We start from the raw sequence: 22,606 nt of genomic DNA on the forward strand, positions 1-22,606 counted from the left end.
ACCCTGTCCCACCTCCACGCTGTCACTCAAGGAAGCTGTGTGTGTGTGTGTGTGGGAAAACCCAAGATTGGGCCTGACACTGCCAGGACTTGCATGTCAGGGAGGGCAGACTGGTAGCCAGACGAGGCATGGCTACACTTAGAATGTCGTCACTTTCGCTGACGCGTTTTGTGTAATTAACAGGCACGCGTAGAGACCACTTTTGCCAACGCACCTTATCGTTGTGCATGAGGACACAGATATCTACCCTTTGCAACATGCTGTTTGGCATCATTTGATTTGTCTCATTGCAACTGTTACAAATATCTACATGTGGTCCTCGCTATCCGTCGGTCCCTTATGCGTCGAGCAAATTATATGACGCATCATAACGCATTCCGCCGAACGCATTCTCCGTCGCTCACCGCTGCAGGTTAATATTGGATTCAATATCCGACGTTTTGCTATCCGACGGCGGTTTGCACAACGGATTCGGCTAATAACCGAGGACCGCCTGCATTTGTTCAACTTGCGAATGGCTTCTCAGAGCTTGTTGGGTATCTGTGTGTTTATTATATGGCTGCGAGGCCCGGATATATCCCATTTAATACACTACACACTTTTTGGAATACCTTCTTAGCGCCACCCTCCGGTATTTGCGGATCCCTTTCGGGAATCTCTTTCAAGATGCAAAAAAGTGGGATTTGGTTTATTTCCGCAGAAACGATTTGTGACGCCCGATTTCCTGAAATCCAGGTTTTCACTTGAGATAACCGTAGTCCTATAAAACACACACAATTAGGCCTTGTCAGGGATTTAACAGGCCATATGATTCTTGTATTTTTAAGACCATTTGTAACTAACATTAACCTCTCGTGTGCCAGATTGATTCAAATGCTTCATATCTCATGATATTATCATGACACCGTAGTTCTAAGAAAACCTACACCTGTGAAACACTGGGGCAAAGTATTCTGACATTATTTTAGCAAATAAAAATATTACTTGTGAGCACATGTCTTGGACAGGTCTGCAACCCGGCTTTTCACCATTATCCTTTGCATTATCTTCCACTGCAGCTAGGGATTCTGGGAAATGACATGCAAATGAGCACTTTGTTTTAGGAAGGTTTGGGCAGTAGGCCTTCATTAAAACCAGGGACGGAGTGAATCTTTGTTTTGCAAAGTAAATACATTTTCCTTTCAGAAGGAAGGGGAACCGTAGATTTATAAATAATTCAAAATACAGGCGGTCCTGGCTTATCCGACGGAATGCGTCCCGCAAACCGCTGTCGGTTAACGGGCCGTCGGATTGTGGGTCCATGTTAATCAGCGGCGGTGACCGTTGGATAAGCGGATCCGACGTCGGATAAGGCATCTTTCGGTAAGCGAGGACTCACTTAGTGGTAGTCTAGGTTTGTAAATAAAAATAAAGTGGTGATACTGTGAATGTCCCGGCACCGTCACACGAACCACTGAATAACCCGACCATTTCAATTCGAAGAGTTTTTTTTAACATGAAATGTAACGGTTACGCGCCCGTGTAAAAAGCTTCTGGCGCTAATCTTCTTTCATGTTCAGTGGCTTGGGCTAGCATGTCACCAGGAAGCGTGCGGATTAAGTAAAAAGATACTTCAGTGGGAGGTAAAAATATCACTTTGAAGGCATTAAGGATTCAGTCTGCTGAGGAGGCGGATTAGCGTCTAAATGTGAGAATTCTCAGGGAGCGATTAAATCCATCTCCCACTAAAGCTGCCAGTGCATTGGAGCGGGTTAACCCCTGCGCTTCCAGAGGGGACCGTGTTGCTGGGCCCCCTGGTAACTAAGGGGTTAACAGAATCAGGAAACGGGGCACCTGGTCTTTTGGTTGCGTCATGCAACACTGCGGTGGGACGCGGTGACACTGCACGAAGGAAATGACGACGTAGAACACTTGTTTTTAGGGCAGTGATAAGCAATTGAGCCTGTGTGTGTTCCCCCAGGACTTAGCAGTGCCGGCTGTGTGATGCAGCAGGCAAGAGGTGAAGGAATCCATGTACAAAATGGACTGGAAGCTAAAAGGGACATCGAGCATGCTCATTTGTATGTCACTACCCAGAATCCTTGTCTGCAGCCTAACCGCTGTATGGTGTGACAATGGGGGTAACGAAAGCTGGTTTGGGGACCCATGAAAGGCATCAAATGGACTCATGAGTTTGCTGTAACGTGTACAGTAGAGGGTTACTGTCTTTCTTAACCACCACAACCTGACTGTGTCTGCTTTGCAGCCACTACTACCGTCACAATGCAGGATAAGGCTTCGTCCCCGGTGGACGCGGCTGCACGCGCGATGGTGTGCGTGGCGTACACAAAGTACAGCCCTCTATGGCCCCAGTCGGCGTCTGTGCACGCACAAAGCACGATGAACGACCGACCGCCTTTGCCAAAAGACAAGATTTTTGTCTTGTGGGGCGGCGGCCGAGCGCTGGCCACGTCACGGTGGCGGTTCAGCTAATGAGAGCGAACCAGCCGCGTGACGTTATGGCAGCGCCCCCGCCACCCCCCCTGCTCTACTCCAGATGCACGTCCCATCGCTACCTCTAGACTGCAGATCAGGGCTTAAACAGGTGCACGCGCTGCCGGGCTCTCCGACACCCGCGTGCACGCAGTGACTGGAGCCGTAGCCTAAGTGCCCCAGCTCAAAGTGTAGTTTCATGTCCCAGGCTTAGCTGTACTGATGCTGCAGGGGAAAGCTGATGGAATCAGTGTACAAAATGGATAAAAAAAATTAGTGCTCCTGTGCATGTCATTACCCAGAATCCTTTTCTGCAGATTTACAACTGTGTGCCATGTGACAATGGTGTGAATGAAGCAGGTTTAGGGACCTTTAGAATATATGCAGACACACTCATACATTCTCTATCTGTGCTGTAACTTGTACGGTGAAGTTCATTGTCACACCTAACCATCACACCCTAACTAACTGGCGGAGTAGCTCTTTGGTGGTCCCAGCCTTTGAAAAGAGGGAACCTTGTTCGAATCCCAGTGACCACACTCGGGCACCAAAATTAGATTACAAACTCCTTGTGCCTGCAAAAATGTCTATGTACAGCACTACATACACTGTCAGCACTATATAAGGAAAAATATTAGTATTATTTCATTGTTTTGAGGATATAGTCAGGCATATAACGCAGAACCCCCCCCCACCCCCTCTGTATTTTGAAGCTTATACAAGAGATGGAGACACCACGAGGTCGGCAGAGACACCATTTTCGCCCTGTCTTCCGGCCACGGGAAATGTGGTGTGGCGGTGATCCGGACCAGCGGCCCTGCCAGCGGGGAGGCGTTGCAGAAGCTGACCGGATGGAGACAGCACCCTCTGCCGCGGAGAGCAACCCTGACGGGTCTTCGCAGTCCTAAATCTGGGGAGCTGCTGGACAGGGGATTGGTAATCTGGTTCTCAGGTGAGATTTCATGGTTTACACAGTAGGGCGGGAGGCATTCCAACACTGGGGAGCACGAAAAATGGTCGTTGCTTGAGCCCGCCTTCGCCATTTTTAGTGTAGCGCAATCCCGTGAGGGCTAACGTTTGTGTTATCAGCTTCGATCACCCTTAAGGTGCAATCGCATATAGCCAGCCAAAAAAACATTTCATAAAGAATGGAACAGTCTAATTGGCTTCCGTAAACAAATCTATCAGTGCTAATAGCAAAGATTTGGCTGCTTCCATTTAAAAAATAAAAAAATGTATTACAAATCATTGATGTTAACCATGCTGGAGGTGTCCAAAAAGGTAAAAACAAATACTTAACCCCATCTGTGCCAGGGAGCGAGGTCGTTGGCCCTTCTGGCAGTGAAGAGTGGCTTTAAAAGGTCAGTCTCTGACTAGGACGAAAGCGAACGAAGGACAGTGACATGTTTAATAGGTTAAACTGTGTTTTTGGTGGTAAGACTGTTTATCAGTCTTTTTTTTTTTATTTTTAAGCCAATGGGACTTTATTGGTGGAAGCAGCACAGGATTCAGATTTCTGAATGCATAAGCTTTTTTACTCTTCAGCCTGCTGAACTTCTCAGAGACGTAGATTCCGTCCAAGAACTTGCTGATATCCTTGTTTTTCCACTGTGGTTGCTTGCTGGATCAAGGCAGCTGACTTTGATACAAGTTCAATGTCATTGCCTTAAAGAATCAGCTCATCCTTCTGGGCTTGAGAGACTGCGCAGGCAACGCCTGCTCTCACGCGCGCCCGGCGGATGTATGTGTCACCCAAAAAGTTTCTGATTTCAACGAGCGATCCAGTCTCCTGGATGACGACGTAGATGGGGAAGTGAGCGTACACGGACCTCATTTTGTAACGAAATCCCAGCGTGACGCCCTTGATCATGTTTTGCACATGGCTGCAGATGGTGTGCACTGTGGCCAGCTCCTTTCTGTTACCTCACCATTTGTCAACACGGAGCTTCTTTTTCTTCTTGCCCAGTAAGCCGAGCTCTACATTGATGTGGTTGAAGTTTTTCCGTAGGACTCCTCTTGGGGCCTTGCACAGTAGCTGTGCGGCCCTTCAAGGAGATATCCACTTCTTCAGGGATGTCCACAGTCTGGTTGCTGAGAATGGTCTTCATTCTCGCTGGTGACAGAGGAAAGGGCTTATCAGTCTTTTTTATTGTTCTTTGTTTGCAAAGTAATGATGAAGCTGTTATTGGTCAAACAGATAAATATAAGTAGCGGATCCGCTTGAATTTCGTGTGCTAAGAGAAAAGTAAAAAAAAACATTTTTCATGAGATACACCTAAGCAAAAGTTATTTTAAAGGTGCAATCCCTGATGTCCGGAGATAAAATGTGCTTTTTTCAGTTCCAGTGATGCATACCAGTGTACTTACAAGTGTTAAGACCCCCTTCAGGGGAAACAAAATGGCAGTCAAATCTCGTGGGCCAATAGGAAACCACACGATCATCATTTGCGTCTTTCTCTTAGATTTTAATCCCTTGTTTACACACCGGCAAACTTGTATGTATCGTTGGGTGGGAGGGGGGGAGGGGGAGCCCAGACCTAAATAGGATACAGGTAAAAGACCTGTGGGCCCCCCACACCTGGTTCGAATCTTGTAAAAACATCTCTGTGACTTTGGGCAGGATTGATGCTTTTAAGCGGATTCAGTCTTTCCAAGGAAGCCGATTAAACTGAGAAGTTGTGTAAAACAACTTTTTTTTGACCGGGCATGTGGGACTGACCCTTTAATGGAGAACGTCCAATGACCTTTCAACCTTCCTCACTCCGCCTACTCTGTGTGCCTTCGCAGGTCCACGTAGCTTCACGGGGGAGGACTGCTGTGAGTACTACGTCCACGGGGGTCCAGCCGTGGTCAGCGGAGTGCTTGAGGCGCTGGGTGAGTTGTTAAAAATGTCCCCATAGGATGGTCAGGTATGGTAACCCAATGCAGATAGACAGGTGCATTACAATGGGATTTCAATGGTCAGACCCTCTAAGGACCTAATTGTACTTTTTATTGAGGAAAATATATACATGGAATACATGAAATATACGTTACCAGCACAGTATGTTACAAACAATCACATTGTTATCCAGATATTTATGCAGTTCCTTTGGAAATAATCAGAGTAATTGCTGTGTGCCATTTTAAAGTTATTAAATGATCTTTTCTTTTTCCTCTACTTATTATTTTAACATTTCTAAGCAGATAAACTTCCAAACGTTGACTATACGTTTAAGGAAACAGGAGGGGTGAAAGGGGTAGAAGGGAACAAACACTAGGAAATCAGGTGTGTGTGTGTGTGTGTGTGTGTGTGTGTGTGTGTGTGTGTGTGTGTGTGTGTGTGTGTGTGTGTGTGTGTGTGTGTGTGTGTGTGTGTGTGTGTGTGTGTGTGTGTGTGTGTAGTGAACCAAGGAACTGCCCAGATGCAAACACTCTAATTGAACAAAGGATGGGGATGGGATTCTGTATGAGAATATGTTTGGAAGTGACATGTTTAAGGGGTCACATCTGGGTGATTGATGCATTATTTATTTCCTTTCCTCAATCTGACACCTATACATATATTTAAATATATTTGAAGTTATTTTGTAATCAAAGTGAGCTGAGATTTGGAAGGGGTTTGATTTCTTCTGACCGCTCCCTTTTGTCTGATGTAGTAACAGATTAAGGCTTTGGGGGCACGGTGCATTTAAGACATGGTGGCATTGTGGTCTTGTCCTCTCACACTCTACCCCCCACCCATCTCTCACATTCATCCTGCCCTCCCCTCACACTCAATCCCCCTTCCCTCCTCACACTCAATCCCCCCATCTCTCACACACAATTCCCCTCCCCACACTCAATTCCCCAAGACTTAATTCCTCTAGAAAGGAATTTTACCTGGGGGCGGGGGATTGGCCTGCTCCGACCCCGGCTGCGTTGGTGTGGGAGGTGAGAGGTTAGCTGCTGCAGACAGTGCTGCTCGATGACGGCTGGCCACGCGGGCGGAAGGTTGGGCTTAACCTACTTCTGGGCGGGAAATAGCCAGGGGGAGGAGGAATTGCCGGGAAGAGTGAGGGCCCCACCCTCGCAGCAAGCAGAGGCCCCACTATAAGCAGCCAGACGCGGGAGTTAGGCTAGACCACTAGCCGCCACCAGGGTCAACTTCCAGCATCGGTCGGCTGGGCACCTCGCGCTCTCGGGGGCCCCCCAGCTTTGCATGGTTTAGGGGGGTACATCCGGCGCTCACAAGGGTGGCACCGCCACAGCAGCTGGGGAGAGCTGGGACGCAGGTGCTGCCGGGCAGTAAGTGCAGCAGGTCAAGCAGGTCCCCCCCCACTCAATCCGCCCCTGGTCTGATGTCACTGTGTTGGACAGAAGTTTGCACAAGCAAAGCCCCTTCTCTCCCAACTCGTCATTTCCATTGACTCTACGAGGGACAGGGTCACCCTGCACTAGGTGGATCAGATGCCATGTACCATAGATGACTTCTGTCTTGCGTTACTATGTCACATTAAACAGTGTTATCCTGCACTAGGTGGGACAGATGTCACAAGCCAGTCACTTTGTGATACCCCCCCCAACTCTTACTTCTAGGAGATGTGCCAACGCTACGGCCTGCTGAACCCGGCGAGTTCACCAAAAGGGCCTTCCAGAACGGGAAGCTCGACCTAACAGAAGTGGAGGGGCTCGGAGACCTGATCCACGCAGAGACCGAGGTGCAGAGACGGCAGGCGCTGCGTCAGATGTCAGGGGAGCTGGGCCAACTTTATCAGCAATGGAGTAACAGGCTTGTCACGGTCAGTGAGAGACTATAGCACAGCATCAGGTGGGGCGGCCCATGCTACACCGCAGAGTCCGTCTCTAGGGGTTAACATCAGTGGAGTACATAATGTTGTGCGTAATCTGCAAGTGCTGACTGGGCACTTGTGCAGGATGTCACACAAGTGATACTATTTTGGGATGTGTGGCGTGTACTTTGTAGAACGTGATTAGTGATTAAGTAGCTGTTTTGAATTGTACGGTTTGATGTCAGTTTTAAGACTGCAGCAAGGGAGCAGTGGAGTAAACGCGGCGCGGTGACCGGAGATGAAATTTAGGGTCGAAAATGTTGGAATTCCCAAGATCCAATAATTCTCCTGGTAATCTCTTCTAGTTTATGAGAAGAAAAAAAATCGAAATTTCCAAATAGCTTAAAAATCGAATTCTCTTCCTTTATAAACAAATGTAACTAGACTTAAAACAAATAGTTTGTTGCTTTGGTCTCTTTAGAACTGAAGTAGAATTGTCTTTTCATCAGGGCCTCTGAATGGGAGGGGTGAGAGGTTGTCAATCAAGTGTTACTCAATCTCTAGCCCCCCTTGTCCCAGGCCACTAAAGGACAGAGGGGGGATTTGCCTGTGCAAACACTTGTTGAACACACCATGATATCAGACAGAAGGGAGCAGCTGGTGGAAATCCAACCCCCTCTCAAGACAGTTCACCATGTTTAAAAAACGAACTTTAAAACATTATTTAAAAAGATTGATTTTTTCCAAAGAACAATAATGTCTGTAATACGGATGTATCTCCTTGAATGTTTCACTGATCTTAGTTCATTTTGATCCTAGAAGGGACTATACCTTTAAATCTAAAAATAAGTATTGGAGAATTCCCAAATATGACAAAGGCAACACATACAGTATTAAGACTCATAAGTGGGCGATAAAAGACTGAATCTGCAAAATTTGGAGCCTTCAACAAAAAAAAATCGCAGAGTAAGCGGTTATTAGCCATTTATCGTCAGGTTCTGAAACTCGTGCAATTCTAGTAGCCCTGATTAGCTTATCGAGGCCTCACGGCTCTAGAATGGCGAGTTTCTCCCAAAATCCTCACGCCAGGAAAAGTTGGCGTGAAGGTGGTGAGAACCTGCTGAGAAGTGGTGAGACAGGACTTAGAAAAAAAATGCTTTTTTTCTGCATCGTATTGGCTAGTGCTTTTATTTATTTAATTGGGGTGTTTAGGTGCTTGTGTATATCTTTTATTATTGTGTATTTTTGGCCTTCATGCTTTTTTATTAGGGTGACCATTGACTAATATAGTGGCTTATCATGCCCATATTATATGGGTATGATGTACCACTATGCCAATCAATGGGTACAGGGTGGGTATAGAGGTCACGGGGTGGGTGGTTAGGCCTCCCTGGTGGGTCTCTGGGGAGGGTGGGTTAACCCCTTAATTACTATAGCGGTTATTAACCGCTACGGTGATTAAGGCTGCGCTTATAGTGCCGGCGACAGCGACGCAACGTTGCGGCAAAACAAATGCATTGCTGCCGTCGCGTGCACTTATAGTAAGAGCGACGTGAGGGAGCGACGGATTAGTCGCGACCGCTGGAAGTTATCTCTATTTGATTTTCCAGCGACCGTCGCGTCGCCGCCGCTGCCGCCGTCGTCACTATAAGCGTAGCCTAAGGGGTTAGGAGTATTTTTTCATGTATTCTTGCTGGCATCGGAGGCATTGACCTGCAGTATGCTGATGAGGACACCCTTCATGATGGCAGGGGTAAGTAGAAAGGTTTATTTACTTTATTTATGCTGGCTAATGTTTTATTTAATAATGGTCAAATGAGCTATTATCCATATCTGGGTAATAGTCATTTTGCCCATTACAGTCCTGTATGTGTTGGGGAGGGGGGTCGGTGTATTTATTTAAATGTATTGAAAACCAAATTTTGGCCACAGGATTGGTACCGTAGGCCAGCGGGGACAACCCGAGGGCCCCCACACACCTGCGGGGACCACCTGAGGACCCGCGGCCTCTAGTATTAATCATGAGGGAGTAGAGAAGGTGGGTATTAGTGTTGTTGTGTTTTTAATGTTTATTGTGGGTAGCATCTGTTTTAATATACATTTTATTACTAGTGTTGATGAGTAGGGTGTCTCCAGAGCAGAACCGCGTTGATGTGAGGTCCGGGGACCCCCTGCTTCCTGAGATACAGACCCCGTTATGGGTTGCCGCTATCTCCTATGCATTTAAATGTCCCGCGTCACGTGACCGTGGGAATAAAATGCATAGGAAATAACGGCCCCGTTATGGGGTGCCGGTATCTTGGAAAGCAGGTGGTCCCCGGACCTCAAATCAACGCGGTTCTGCTCCGGAGACCCCCTGCTCATCTACACTAGTAATACAATTTATATTAAAAAACATAAATTTCAGGCGAGATTTGCGCAGGGAGAGGCGGCTCTCTCTGAGCAGCTCTCTCTGCAGCTGAAAGAAATCGCCGGGTAAGGCCTTTTCAGAGAGGCGATCATTACACCGCCGGCTACTCGCCCGTTTTGTGAATTTTGCAATCACAGGTAATCGAGGCTTTCTGAATACCGTGATAGCAACGCAAATAAAATGGCGATTTAAATGGCCCGGCACTTTTTTTTATTTTTATGAACGCTTATAGCATGGACCCCAGAGAGAGATAAGGTGGCTTCTGTTTGGGAGATAAGGTGGCTTCTGTTTGGGAGATAAGGTGGCTTCTGTTTGGGAGATAAGGTGGCTTCTGTTTGGGAGATAAGGTGGCTTCTGTTTGGGAGTGGGTGTCACTGAAGGTTAATCTCTGTTCTGTGTCTGTCTCAGGCGCTTGCTCACGTGGAGGCCTATATAGACTTCAGTGAAGATGATAACGTGGAAGAGGGCGTCTTAACACAAGGTAAAATATACAGACTAAACGGCACACAAGCTTCTCCCAGCACTATCATATAACCAGAAGATAAAGAGGCTTGGGGTGTTATCTACTATATATTTTGGAAAGTTGCTTGTCTGTTTGCTATGCATTTGGACACCTCTTAAGAAATCATAACCAAATTTTTCATGATGGTTCCTGAGATCAAGGATCAGGGTTTTGTCTATGTTTTGGATATAATTCACATATGACATCACAAATGACATGATCCCATCACACAACCCTCAAGCTACCACTTAATTTTGGTCACCGAAAATCCAATTTGCAACATTAGCAAAAATACAGGAGCAGCCAAAGTTCTTCAAGAGTGCGAGATCATTGTTTGGGATGAGTGCACAATGTCCCACAAACACGCATTAGAGTGGGGTGCACAAACATTTGGTGCTGCCCCCCCTACCTGCTCTCCTCCAGTGCTCGTGCTCCCACTTACCTTTTTGGTGGCGTCAAATGACACCGCGCGGTCATGGGAAGTCACGTGACCCAGCTGCATAATTTGCCGCCGCGTCGCCCGAAGCTGTCGGAGACAAGGTAAGTGAGTGCCTCTCGCACGCTCCTCGGCATTTAATTGAAATGCCTTGGGGAAGAGCGCAGGGCCTCTGTAACCGCCGCGCCCCCTGAAATAAATTGCTCACCCCTGCATTAGAGGTTCTCGATAAACACTTCATAGCCAATGAAACGATTATGGATGGAGTTGTTTTAGCAGGGGATTTTGCATTAATTAACTAAAATATGAAATTATCCATTTATAAAGCTCAGTAATTTTTGGTTTCTTAGAATTCCCGGGCGGCGCCGGGTATTATCAGCTAGTTATGTCTATACCCCGAAGCTGATTTTAGCCAAGAGTCCCCCATGAAATCCATGGATATTTCCAGCAGAAAATACATAGAAGTATCCCCTTAGGGTAGGGTCCACCAACAGGTCTGGTTTTCAGGATATCCCTGCTTCAACACAGGTGGCTCAGTCTTTGACTGAGCCACTGACTGAACCACCTGTGCTGAAGCAGGGATATCCTGGAAGCCCGACCTGTCGGGGGCAGGGGGTAGGGGTCTGGAGTTGTGATCCCCTGCCTTAGGGACATATTTACTGAGAGGTGGTGCAGTATGCGTTTAAACACCATCCCCCTATTCCCTATTCACCTATCAAAGTGTCTTATGGCATAGCACCACTTAGTAAATGTACACCATAACCGAGTATTCCCCCTTCCTCCCCCTTATATAGTGTTGTGTATGGTCTTTCTATGCGTGGGGGTTTGGGCGTTTGTGGGAGACACCAATAGCAGAATGTTATACAGTATGCTGCATTGTAATGTAATTGCAGTTGACTCGGCAGTGAGGGCGCTGTGCGGGGAGCTGGAGGAACATCTCCGGGACTGCCGGCGCGGTGAGCGGCTGAGAGATGGGATTCATGTGGTTATAGCCGGAGCAACGAACGCGGGGAAGAGCAGTCTGCTGAATACCATGTGTGAGCAATAAGCCTTTCAATCACCTTCACTGAACCCTGGTATACACGGCTCTGTGCTGCCCTGTACTGAGGAAAGCAAACACATGGCTGCTGTCATTGCTCCTCAGTTCTGCCAGGCACCACACACTGTTATTCCTGTATTGACCTCTAACACGTAGGCACGTCTGTCACTGTACCTCAGTCTCGCTGTGCAGCTCCCTCTGCCAGTCCTGCACTGCACACTGCACACTCACACGCACATTTCTCAATGCTGCTCTGTTGCACCCTCTCCTTATACACTGTCTTGGTTTATGAGATAAATAAACCTTCTCCTGGTTTGGCTGGAACAGAACATTTATGTTTATCAGATGTTTCCCTCTATTTTTCTCATCATAAGCCCAAATTTGCACTCTGGTAAGGGAATTGAGATATATATATATATACACACACACAGAAACAAACAGAAAACAGGCGCACTTATAGTGTAGTATGGTTAAAATATTTATGGGACTGGAATTAAAAAATGAACTGTGCACTCACAAACGGCTAAGTAATATTCGCATGTATGAGATAATAACTCATTCGCCAACAACTGCAGCAGGTAACCAGCTCTGTCTCCGGTGTGGAGTAGTAAATCGTCTCTGAGCAGGGGGGCCAGATGGTCGCGGTAGAAACTCTGTGTATCGATCGCAGGACACACTCCTCCTCCTGCCGTTCAGACGCTCCTCTCACCATAGAGAGAGATATATATCTATGTATAGCTATCCTGTGTAAATAATCATTGGCTTTAGATGTTAGCACCTCTGCTTCTATTGCTCCCTATAACTCCTCCTATTGCTCCATATAACCCCTCCCTATAACTCCTATTGCCTCATATAACCCCTCCCTATATCTCCTATTGCCTCATATAACCGCTCCCTAGAACTCCTACTGCTCCCCATTAACGCTAAGAGATGCCGAATGAAATTGAATTCTAACATTTTAAATGACATTCTTGGAGCTTGATAATTAGATCCCATCACAAGATTCCTCATTAGTTATCGTGCAATTCCCTTCTTGTAATTCTACACATGGCCACAAGATGGTGCTGCCTATATTAGGAATATTTTAGTCACGGAGGACAATACGATACAAAAACACAATATGAGACAATAGGAAAGGAGGTCCCTGCCCCGAAGAGCTAACAATAAATAAAAAGTATGTAGGGGAAGTAACACGAAGAGTAGTGATGGGGAATATTCAGCATGGGGTTGTAGTTCAGAGTCCAGTGGCGCAGACTGCTGCATACTGTACGCCTGTACTTCAGCAGCTGCCTGTACTTCAGCTGCTGCTTTGTGCAGGTCCATGGTGTGGTGAGGTGAAAAAGGGCTAGGAATTGGAGTCCCACCATGGCAGCACATGCTGTCATGCAATAAAGCTACTGTTGGACCCACTATGATGTGTAGTTATTGGAGAGAAGGATTGCCCGTGAGGGCTATCCTGCAGGATCCTTATGGGATGGAGGCGCTGCACAGTAGAACTAAGAGAAAGCCTGCCCTGTTGCTGCTCCCAAATGACACCAGCGGAGCTCTCAGGCCTTCTGTGCCACCCAGGTGAGCTCACAGCACCAGGGAAAACACCCATGTAGTGCCAGATCTTCCGTGAGGGAGGTGAACAGGTGCTACATTTGGAGGCGCTGCTGTGATGAGCAACAGGAGCAGAAAAGTATGGCTGGGAGACCTGCTGAAGGAGACGTGAATGGGGAAACTCACCGTATCCAGGCCAGAGCGTTCACAGTCGGTTGCTAGCGGGGTACCCCCGGATGGTACCCGCTCCCGATGCAACCCCACCCGCTGCTGCATGAGAGGTGCCTGAATCGCACTGTATCAAGGCCATAATTTTATCTTGTCCGGGACGTCATGCAGATCTGAGAGGTGTCTGAACTACACTGTATCAGGGCCGGGTCCCTTCTACTTCCAACGGAGGAGAGGTGGATGAACCACCCCGTATTGTGACAGGTGCCGCAGTGAGTATGCCTTTAGGGGATGGTCTTGAAAGATAGCACCCCGCGTTGGACTCTCTGTTGGGTGCCTTTTTATGTTGCTACGTTCTAGGGTTGAGAAGTGCCTGAACACCACCATATCAGCCGAGGATGCACTGCAGCACACGCCCCAGGGGTGATGTGATTTGAAAGATAGCACCCCCACAGTGGAACTATCCGCTTGCTGTCGGGGAGGAAGAAAGTGCCTGTGGAGTATGCCAACCGGTGTGGGCACTTGAAACACAGACCCCCAAGATGGAGCTGATCGCAGGCACTAAAGGAGGAGAGTTCAGGATCCTGAGGAGGAACCTGGAATCTGATCGCGGTTCCCGCCGAACAACAAGAGGAACTGCCTGGTGAGTTGCAAGATGCAAGCTCACCTTTGCAAAATATCTGGGATTGGCGCCAAAATCTACAGCCGCGCCCCCTATTCCGATTGGGACTCCTGATTTCAACAGAGGGAGGAGTCGAAGAGCCAACGGCTCAGTATGGGGTGTGACCGGATGCCAAGCCCACCAAAGCCCAGACACACGTGTTCTCTGATCCAGCACGACCGATGTGTGACCAGCTCACAGCCAGCTATCTTGAAATGGATAATATCCAGGCCCAGTTGTTTGAGTTACCAAGAGGGATACTTTGCACTACCCTTGAGGGCCAAGATACGTTACAGCTCCTGTGCCCACGGTGTGCCTGCCCTGGAGGAGGGATAAAAGTCATGTCCCGGTGTGATGTGCCCTACTTTTGGCCCGTGCGGGAGGCCTGGACTCTGCCTATGTCCGCTCTTCATCTGAACGAAGGGCTGGGTAACTATCAACTGGTCCGCCGATTACAGATGCTGATGGGTAATGCTCCGGCGAGTGCGGAGCCAGTTTATATGGACATGATATACAAGATATTTTACCCACAACAAAGGAGTGCAGGTGCTGCCCTGTGTGGGGAACATACTGATGCGAGTCCTAAGCTCGGGGTGATGTCCTCCAGGGGGAGTGCTCCTGTCTGTGGACCTGCTTTTCTGACCACTAGTGCCAACCAGGATGTGGATCTACCGCCACCAGACCCTGTGGTGGTTCCTGTAGTGGCTTCGCCCAAGAGAAGACCATCGGTGGCTGCGGAGGGTCTTCATGAAGGAGCGGGGGTACTACTTCCATGTCGGGAGGTTCCTGCGACTGCATGAGTCCCACTGATCGTTGCAGGTGCCACAGCCCAGCAGAACGTCTCGGGTCCAACAGCCCAGCTGAGTGAAGCAGGGGTGTCCACTTCCGAGGTACCGGCCTGTACCTCCAGCGTTCCTTCTCCGGTGGTTGATTTGTCCCTAGTGGTGAGTGATGCTGAGACTGCCGATGCCGACCTCCCACTGCCACATAGGGAGGATGCTGTTTTGCTGTTGACGGCTCTTAGCCGAGACCATCCAAAGGTTATGGGGACATCAGGACTTTACGCTTCCTCCCTCGTCAAAGAAGGGACCCAGGAAATTGCGGTGCTGGTCCAATCCCATGTCACGCCTCCTGTTGATGCCCCAGTGTATTGGGAGGAGGCCCTAGGGTTTACCAGGGAGCGTAGACCCTTTTTACGTCCCCCACTGTCCTCGCAGGATGTCCATGGATTTTCAGTGTCCGCTTGTGAGTTGGACTTGTGGGATCCTATGTTCATGGAGTACGTGCTTCATATGGGGAAAACCCGATTTTATATCTGTATGGCATGACCAGATAGATCACTGGTGGAAGGAAGGAGAATATACCCCAGAACGAAGTGCAGAATTTGTGCGGCAGTATAATAGTAGCCTAGAGATAGGGCCGGAGGGTAGCCTGTCTTTGAGCCAGACCCTAATCATTATTACTGATACAGCAGGGGCGGTACTGTGGATTGATAAGGGAGATACAGCAGGGATATACTGCATATTGAGTTGGGAGGTAATTGCAGCAGGGACTGTACTGCACCTGTGCAAAAGGTTCTCTTGGTTAGGATTAACCAGTTATGCCACCATTGTATTTTTGATATATTGTAATGCCATGTGTTTTTATAATTCTGTGGGCCGGCACAATTATTGATGGTGCATAATTATGCTCCTCATGTGGGGTCGTGAGGAGATCTTTACCAGATGAAGGATGTAGCCAAGTGCCCCTGGCTATAGCCTTCTACTTGACTCAACACTATAGGTCATGATAGGAATGGGCAGTGTTCGGGTGCAGTTGCGGCAGATAGTGTCATATCTGGGAAGGATACTGACTGGGTCACATGTATATGGTGTGAGGCCTGTCAGTACCTGCCCTGTTATGGGGCAGGATTACAAGCCCCCCCCCCCCTGGGTATTAAAGCTGACACTCTACCAAATGTTGTGTTGAGACAGTGGGATACCCTTCTCCCTGAAAGAGGGTTAATGAGATTAGGAGGGGCTCCGGAGGCCTCAAGCCCCTGGGGTCTGCTCCAGGGCTGGAGGATAACCATGTTGTCATGCAATAAAGCTCCCATTGGACCCACTATGATGTGCAGTTATTGGAGAGAAGGATTGCCCATTGAGGACCATCCTGCATCCTGCTGGATCCTTATGGGATGGAGGCTCTGCACAGTAGAACTAAGAGAAAGCCTGCCCTGTTGCTGCTCCCAAATGACACCAGCGGAGCCTTCGGGCCTTCTGTACCACTCAGGTGAGCTCACAGCACCAGGGAAAATACCCATGTAGTGGCCAGATCTTCCGTTGGACGGGACAGGTGCTATATATATATAAACAAAAAGTCAACAGGCACTTGAATGAATGAAAATGGAAAATATTTGTATTCATCAACTTTTCAATTCACGTAGTAACTTTACCAAGACAACCTTGATTTAAGGTTCCTGTGTGATTAAAGTTTCAAATCCATATGTGAGCACGGGCAGAATACACTGGTTGTAAACTTTCCTCCTTGAGGCATGGTGGAAGGTTCTATTGAAAGATTATCTTGTTTCTTTGAAATGCGCTCAATCCCATCTTTATTCTCCTATTGATTTAATTCTGAAGGTTCCCAATCTTTATTACTAGCCGGCCGAGGTGGACATAGTCTTCGACATCTTGTTCTACACATTGGTTGAACATCACTTTGGTCTGGCAGGGATCATGGAGGTCCATTTTCTTACTTGCTTTGGCGTGTTCTCTGATCTGTTGCTGGAGGTCTTCTGGACTTGTGTCAAAAATAACAATGTCATCTGCAAATCATAGGTGACTCAAGTACTTACTGTTTATCCATTCCCCTTTTCTCACAATTCAATGTCTTGAACAGTTCTTCAAGTGCTGCTGTTAAAAGCTTTGGTGACACGGTGTCTCCTTGCTGATCCTTATCTTGCTTGTATCTTCATGTAATCTAATGGTGGATGTGGCATTCTCGTAAATGTTCCTTATAATATCGATGTACGCTTCTTCAATGCTTGGTGTTCTTAATGCATTTAAAACCGCAGAGGGGTAGACAGAATCAAATGCTTTTTTTGTAATCATCAAGTCCTAAAATGCGCGGTAGATCGTATTCGTTACTTCCAGAAATCCCTACTTGTATGACTTGGATGTGGTCCATTGTGTTGCATTCAATGCGAAATCCCGCTTGTTCTTTAGGTTGCACAAAGTCCAGAGTCTCTTACAGCCGATTAATGAGTATCTTCATAAAAATCTTGTACGTGATTGGAAGTAGACTGATTGGTCTGTAGTTCTTCAGGTCTTCTTTGTCACGGACAACTAATTTCTAAAAAGGGGCTCCTTTTCCTAAATGTTACGTTTATGTCTGAAGCACTTATTCCCATGATCTGTTATTTGTATTATTTGTTATTTATATGATTGTCACGTGTATTACAACTGTGAAGCGCTATGTACAGTAATGGCGCCATATATATAAAGGTATGTGGGTATGTAGCTCACCAAAAGAGTGCAAATAAATGTAAAAAATGCGATACTTGCGCACAATGCCGGAGCTCCTGGTTCAAGGATGGCCTATCTGCAGCAATCCAAGTATACAGCACCAGGAAAGATGATCCAGGGCTCCACGGGTTTTTAGCAAAATAATTTATTCATAATACACAACGTTTCGGCCTCACTTAGGCCTTTGTCAAGTGACTGGTAATCAGTCACTTGACAAAGGCCTGAGTGAGGCCGAAACGTTGTGTATTATGAATAAATTATTTTGCTAAAAACCCGTGGAGCCCTGGATCATCTTTCCTGTTGCTAAATAAATAAAGACATACATATATCACACACACACACATACGTAGATATACACACACGTGATATATATCTCTGCGACATAATGAGAACGACGTGCCCCTGCTTCTCATATACTGTCCAGGCTTTAAAACAGCTGTCCCACTTTGCAACATTTACTGGAGTGGCACTTAGGTGCAAACTCTCAGCTGTTTAACACCTTCTCTGCTCATATTTACCATAAAGAAGATTACTACAAGGACCCCCGTCGGTGCAGAGATATTGGCTAAGTAAGAAGGCATTGCCTGGAACATTCCCACCTGCGTCATGTTTGAGAGGCCCTGCAGAAATTATGATTTGGGAAACTGCTAGAGGATTTGACACCATAGGAATAATGTCTCTGTCTGCCTGATTTCTAACCCTTTCACTGCCAGAAAGGTCCCCCGCCCCTGGCAGGGAAGGGGTTGAAATGTACAAGCAACACCGGTCTCAGCCTAACCGCAGTTTCCTGTCCCTGAAGATTTCCTCAGTGTAAATATAATGCACGTTGTAGGATATGACCCTTCAAATTATTCGCTAGCGGCTCCTGGTTTATAGGGTCAGGCACAAACGTCTTATTTTTAGCAAAGGGAGCGGTCGGAAGGGGCCGAAAGGTGATGGAGAAAACACAGAGCTCCATGCCATGGGATTTGGAAGATGAAGAAAAATACTTTTAAAACAGCAATCGGTGCTGGTTATTTTTATATATATATATATATATATATATATATATATAATGTTATATATTTTTTATGCGTATTTGTATATACGTGCAATGTATACAGCGCTGTAAAAATATATATAATAGCTAATATATATATATATATATATATATATATTTTATTATAATACTGGGCATTTTCAAACAATAAGTGCATCAAATGTACAAGCACATGAAAGGGAAGTCCTATCCTGCAGAACTTACAATCTATGTGGGATGTTGGGAGACTAAAAGGGACAAAGAGTGTAGTGGGTGGCAATGCCTGACCTTGATGGTGGGTACGTGCCTCGGTGGGTGTGAGAACAGTGGTGTGGAGTCCAGGCTACTGAAACGCTTCATTCAGAAGGTGGGTTTTTAGGTTTGACTTGAAGGTGGGGAGAGACAGTGCTTGGAATGTGTGGGAGTTATACAGGCGAGGGGCACTGAGAGCAGTAGAGGTGGAAGGACAGAAAGGAGACAGTCATGAGCCGAGCGCAAGAGTCTAGCAGGGGAATAGTGAGAAAGCACAGCAGAGATGTAGGGAAGAGTGTATAGGTGAGAGAGAAAACGTTGTACGTGATCAAAAATTTGACGTGAAAACAGTAAAGGGATTTAAGGTGTAATCCAGTATGTAGTGTGAGAACTAATGCAAAAATATATTTATGGGGACTTTTAATACCCGAACAAGCAAAGGCGGAAACAAGCAGCTTATCTGCAAATTAACGCTAGATAAGCAGTGGGGTGATGATCTGGTCACTAGTCTTCTAATATAGAACAAAGAACAAACAGCGTACAACTCTCATAGTGTAATAAATTCAATTATATTAAGAAGATGTGAAAAAATGGTGAGTATCGCACGTACATCAATTTCGATCAATAAAAGCAATACATGTATAGGCACATGTTACCACAATGGCGCTCTGCTGGCCCCCTCATCTAACGGGCATCAGGATGGTCCACTACTAGGAGATGGATATCCTCCGCGTTCCTCACGATAGCCGGGTACTGCTGTGCCCTTCTGAATAAACTGGTGCAGATTATATCCTCCACATTTCCGTTGTGCCGAGATCAGCACAGCAAGTTCGTCCGCCGCCAGAACACCCGCTGTATCCTCCTCAGAGCCGCTGGCATCTTCTCTCATCCAAAGCGCCGTGCAGGGCGGCCATCTGCTCGGGGGATGAGGGGGAATCCCTCTCAGCTGACTGGCTCCGTGACGGAGATGATCCTCATGCGTCACGCCTCAGCTGTTACGGCCCCGGCCTCAGGAAACACAGCGCGCGGCAGGGGAAGAACCACAGCTGCAGTGTTGTGGATATCGCCCAACAGGGATTGTGGCGTTTGAGCCTCTAAGGGCTGTATGAGCGTCCATTTTATTTTTTCACGAGTCTTCTTACCCCATTTCCTGGTCTGTTAGATAATAACAGTAAGCCCCCTGTATGATAATCACCATGCTGATCTGGAGGGAGATGCGACCCCCACACTTTTATACGACTCTTCCCTCACGCAGGTCAGAAACCTGCAGCCATCGTTTCTCCCATCGCTGGAACGACTCGTGATGTGGTGGAGACCGCCCTAAATATCGGAGGGTACCCCGTTATCCTCAGCGACACTGCGGGGCTGCGAGATTCAGAAGACGCTATAGAGCAGGAAGGGATGAGACGTGCTAGGGAGCGGTGGGTATAAACAAGTGTCCCTGTCAGTCTACATTCAACCTACACTTGGTCCTAAAAAGGCCTGTGCCCTTTACCCAGGAATATAATGCTCTAGGGTAGAGACGTGGGTTAATGTCGTATTTTTGTTTAATGCAATGCGCTGCAGCCCCCTCTGGCAGCAAAAGGGGTAACCCCCGCCCGTGCCCCCTTCTAAAAACTAGGGCCAGATTTCGTTTGTTACAACTATAGATGCCGTCAGTTCCCTGTGTTCGGTAGTTGGACTCAAGCTTTAAACTTCCCCAGGAAAGGCTTGGGAGGCACGCGTGCGAAGCGAGACGGACGTCACAGAGACAAACAGTGTCACCGAAAGTCCCCGGCTCAACCGGCGAGTCGCTGCCAAAAATATTATTTCCAAGAAGCACTCGGTTGTCCCGTATACCTGGCAGAGATACAGGCGTAAGAGAGACCGCAGCTGCATCCTTTATGCACACAGCGCTGGAAAAGATTGGAGTGCCATTCAGTTAAATAGAGCTGATCTCTTCTCCAGCATATTTATTTATTTATAACATGTTTTACCAGGAAGTAATACATTGAGAGTCACCGCTCGTTTTCAAGTATGTCCTGGGCATAGAGTTATGATGACCGATAAATGGTTACAAATACATAGGTACATTAGGTGAACAGGGTTATACATTATATATGAAAACATTGCATGAACAGTTAAAGATAAAATAAGTTATAGGCGTATGTAACAGTTACAGACCAGATTAAAATGTGAGACCATTTTAGTTTTGAAAGAACTTAAACTGGTGGTGGCTGTGAGATTCTCCGGTAGATTGTTCCAGTTTTGGGGTGCACGGTAAGAGGAGGAGGAGCGGCCGGATACTTTGTTGAACCTTGGGACCATGAACAGTCTTTTGGAGTCAGATCTCAGGTGATAAGTGCTGCGTGTGGTAGGGGTGAGGAGCTTGGATAAAGGGGTAGCTTGCGCACTAAGTATTTGGAAGCAAGACAGGATAGATGAATTTTGCACCTAGACTCAAGTGATGGCCAATCTAGTTATTTTTTCGCAGTGATGTGTGTTGTAGTTACATTGGAGTACAAAGCGGCATATTGAATTGTAAAGGGTGTCTAGTTTGCCAAGGTGAGTTTGGGGTGCTGTGCCATATACTATGTCCCCATAGTCTTGGTAATTGGTATTAACTTCTGCTGTGCGATACGCTTTCGGACCAGCGGGCTTAGGGAGAATCTGTTCCAATAAAGTACACCTAGTTTGGCATAGGTTTTGGATGTAAGAGTATAAATATGGAACCCAAATGTTGAAATGAGAATCAGACCATACAGTATGCCCAGATATTTTCTATGCTAACCACTACTTTTTAAAGGCATCTTTAAAAAGGCATATCTACTACTGCCTTTAACCTCCTAGGCTGCCAGAGGTGTCTCCAGAGCGAGTTAAAGCGCCTTGTTTGTCACCAGTGTCCCCAAGCTCTTGACACCCTCTGCTCTTGTCCCCAAGGCACAGTGACGCCGACATCCTTGTGGCCGTGATAGATTCCAGCGAGGTCCCCCCCAGCAAGAGCTCCGTGCTCAGCCACCTGCACCTTCTCTGCTCTTCCTCACAAGGGGACACCCCCAGAGACGTCATCCTGGTGCTGAACAAGGTGGACCTGCTACACCAAGAAGCTATCGCCCACCTACAGGAGCTTTGTGAGGACCCGGAGCTGCCCCCAACGTGCCTGCTGTCTTGTCAAACCGGGCAAGGAGTGACCCAGTTCCTGAGTGTGCTCAAACAGATCCTGGAAAGCATGTGAGCTATATCTGATTTTGGGTATAGAGGGGGCGGACCTGTGGGTCTTGTAATAATAATACAATCATATCCAAAGTAATAATGTTCATAATAATAGATACAATTGAAGACAATATTAACAAATACATAATAATAAATACGTTAAAATAACAAATTCAAAAACAAAATGGTAATATCCATAATAAATATGTAACAAAATATTAATACTAATACATAATACATACAAATGCAAAATAATAAAAATAGAACAGAGCAAAAATAATACATAATTACACTTTAAAAATAGTGATACATGCATATTGATATCCAAAATAATACTACTGATAATAAATATTGAATAATACATCTACTGTATATAATAGTAAGATTAGTACTATTAATTATATTACTTAAAAAACAGACAAGTAGAAATATTTCTATTAAAGGTACCAGGCACCCAGATTTAACCAAGGAATAATGGTATTTGCACACAGAGCTGGACGTTTTTAGGCACAATAAGTCCCTGCCCTAACATTCTTATAATTTAATGACACTGAGATTCAGTCTGGGTTCATCCACTTCAAAGGCTGTGACATTACAGCTCAGCAGATCACTGCCCTTAGTTCACTTTGGGCCTAGGTGGGAGCCTTTTGTTCTCCA

General features: G+C 46.7%; 1 protein-coding gene and 1 pseudogene across 3 annotated transcripts in view; one reads left to right on the plus strand and one right to left on the minus strand.

The window, feature by feature from the left end:
• The window catches only part of GTPBP3 (GTP binding protein 3, mitochondrial), a 37,055-nt gene that overhangs the window by 11,994 nt on the left and 2,455 nt on the right, over window positions 1-22,606 (plus strand). For 2 of the 3 annotated variants that reach the window (XM_075611102.1, XM_075611103.1), the window contains exons 3-10: window positions 3,186-3,424; window positions 5,260-5,346; window positions 7,030-7,232; window positions 10,042-10,114; window positions 11,465-11,608; window positions 20,013-20,178; window positions 20,461-20,613; window positions 21,677-21,967. In XM_075611102.1, coding sequence (XP_075467217.1) covers window positions 3,186-3,424; window positions 5,260-5,346; window positions 7,030-7,232; window positions 10,042-10,114; window positions 11,465-11,608; window positions 20,013-20,178; window positions 20,461-20,613; window positions 21,677-21,967 — 1,356 coding nt within the window. The remainder of the gene's footprint in view (window positions 1-3,185; window positions 3,425-5,259; window positions 5,347-7,029; window positions 7,233-10,041; window positions 10,115-11,464; window positions 11,609-20,012; window positions 20,179-20,460; window positions 20,614-21,676; window positions 21,968-22,606) is intronic. The other variant, XM_075611104.1, reaches the window with a different exon arrangement.
• Window positions 3,880-4,602, minus strand: LOC142501003 (large ribosomal subunit protein uL6-like; annotated as a pseudogene).

Source organism: Ascaphus truei, chromosome 8, assembly GCF_040206685.1.
Source record: "Ascaphus truei isolate aAscTru1 chromosome 8, aAscTru1.hap1, whole genome shotgun sequence".
In the NCBI taxonomy this organism is placed as follows: domain Eukaryota; kingdom Metazoa; phylum Chordata; class Amphibia; order Anura; family Ascaphidae; genus Ascaphus; species Ascaphus truei.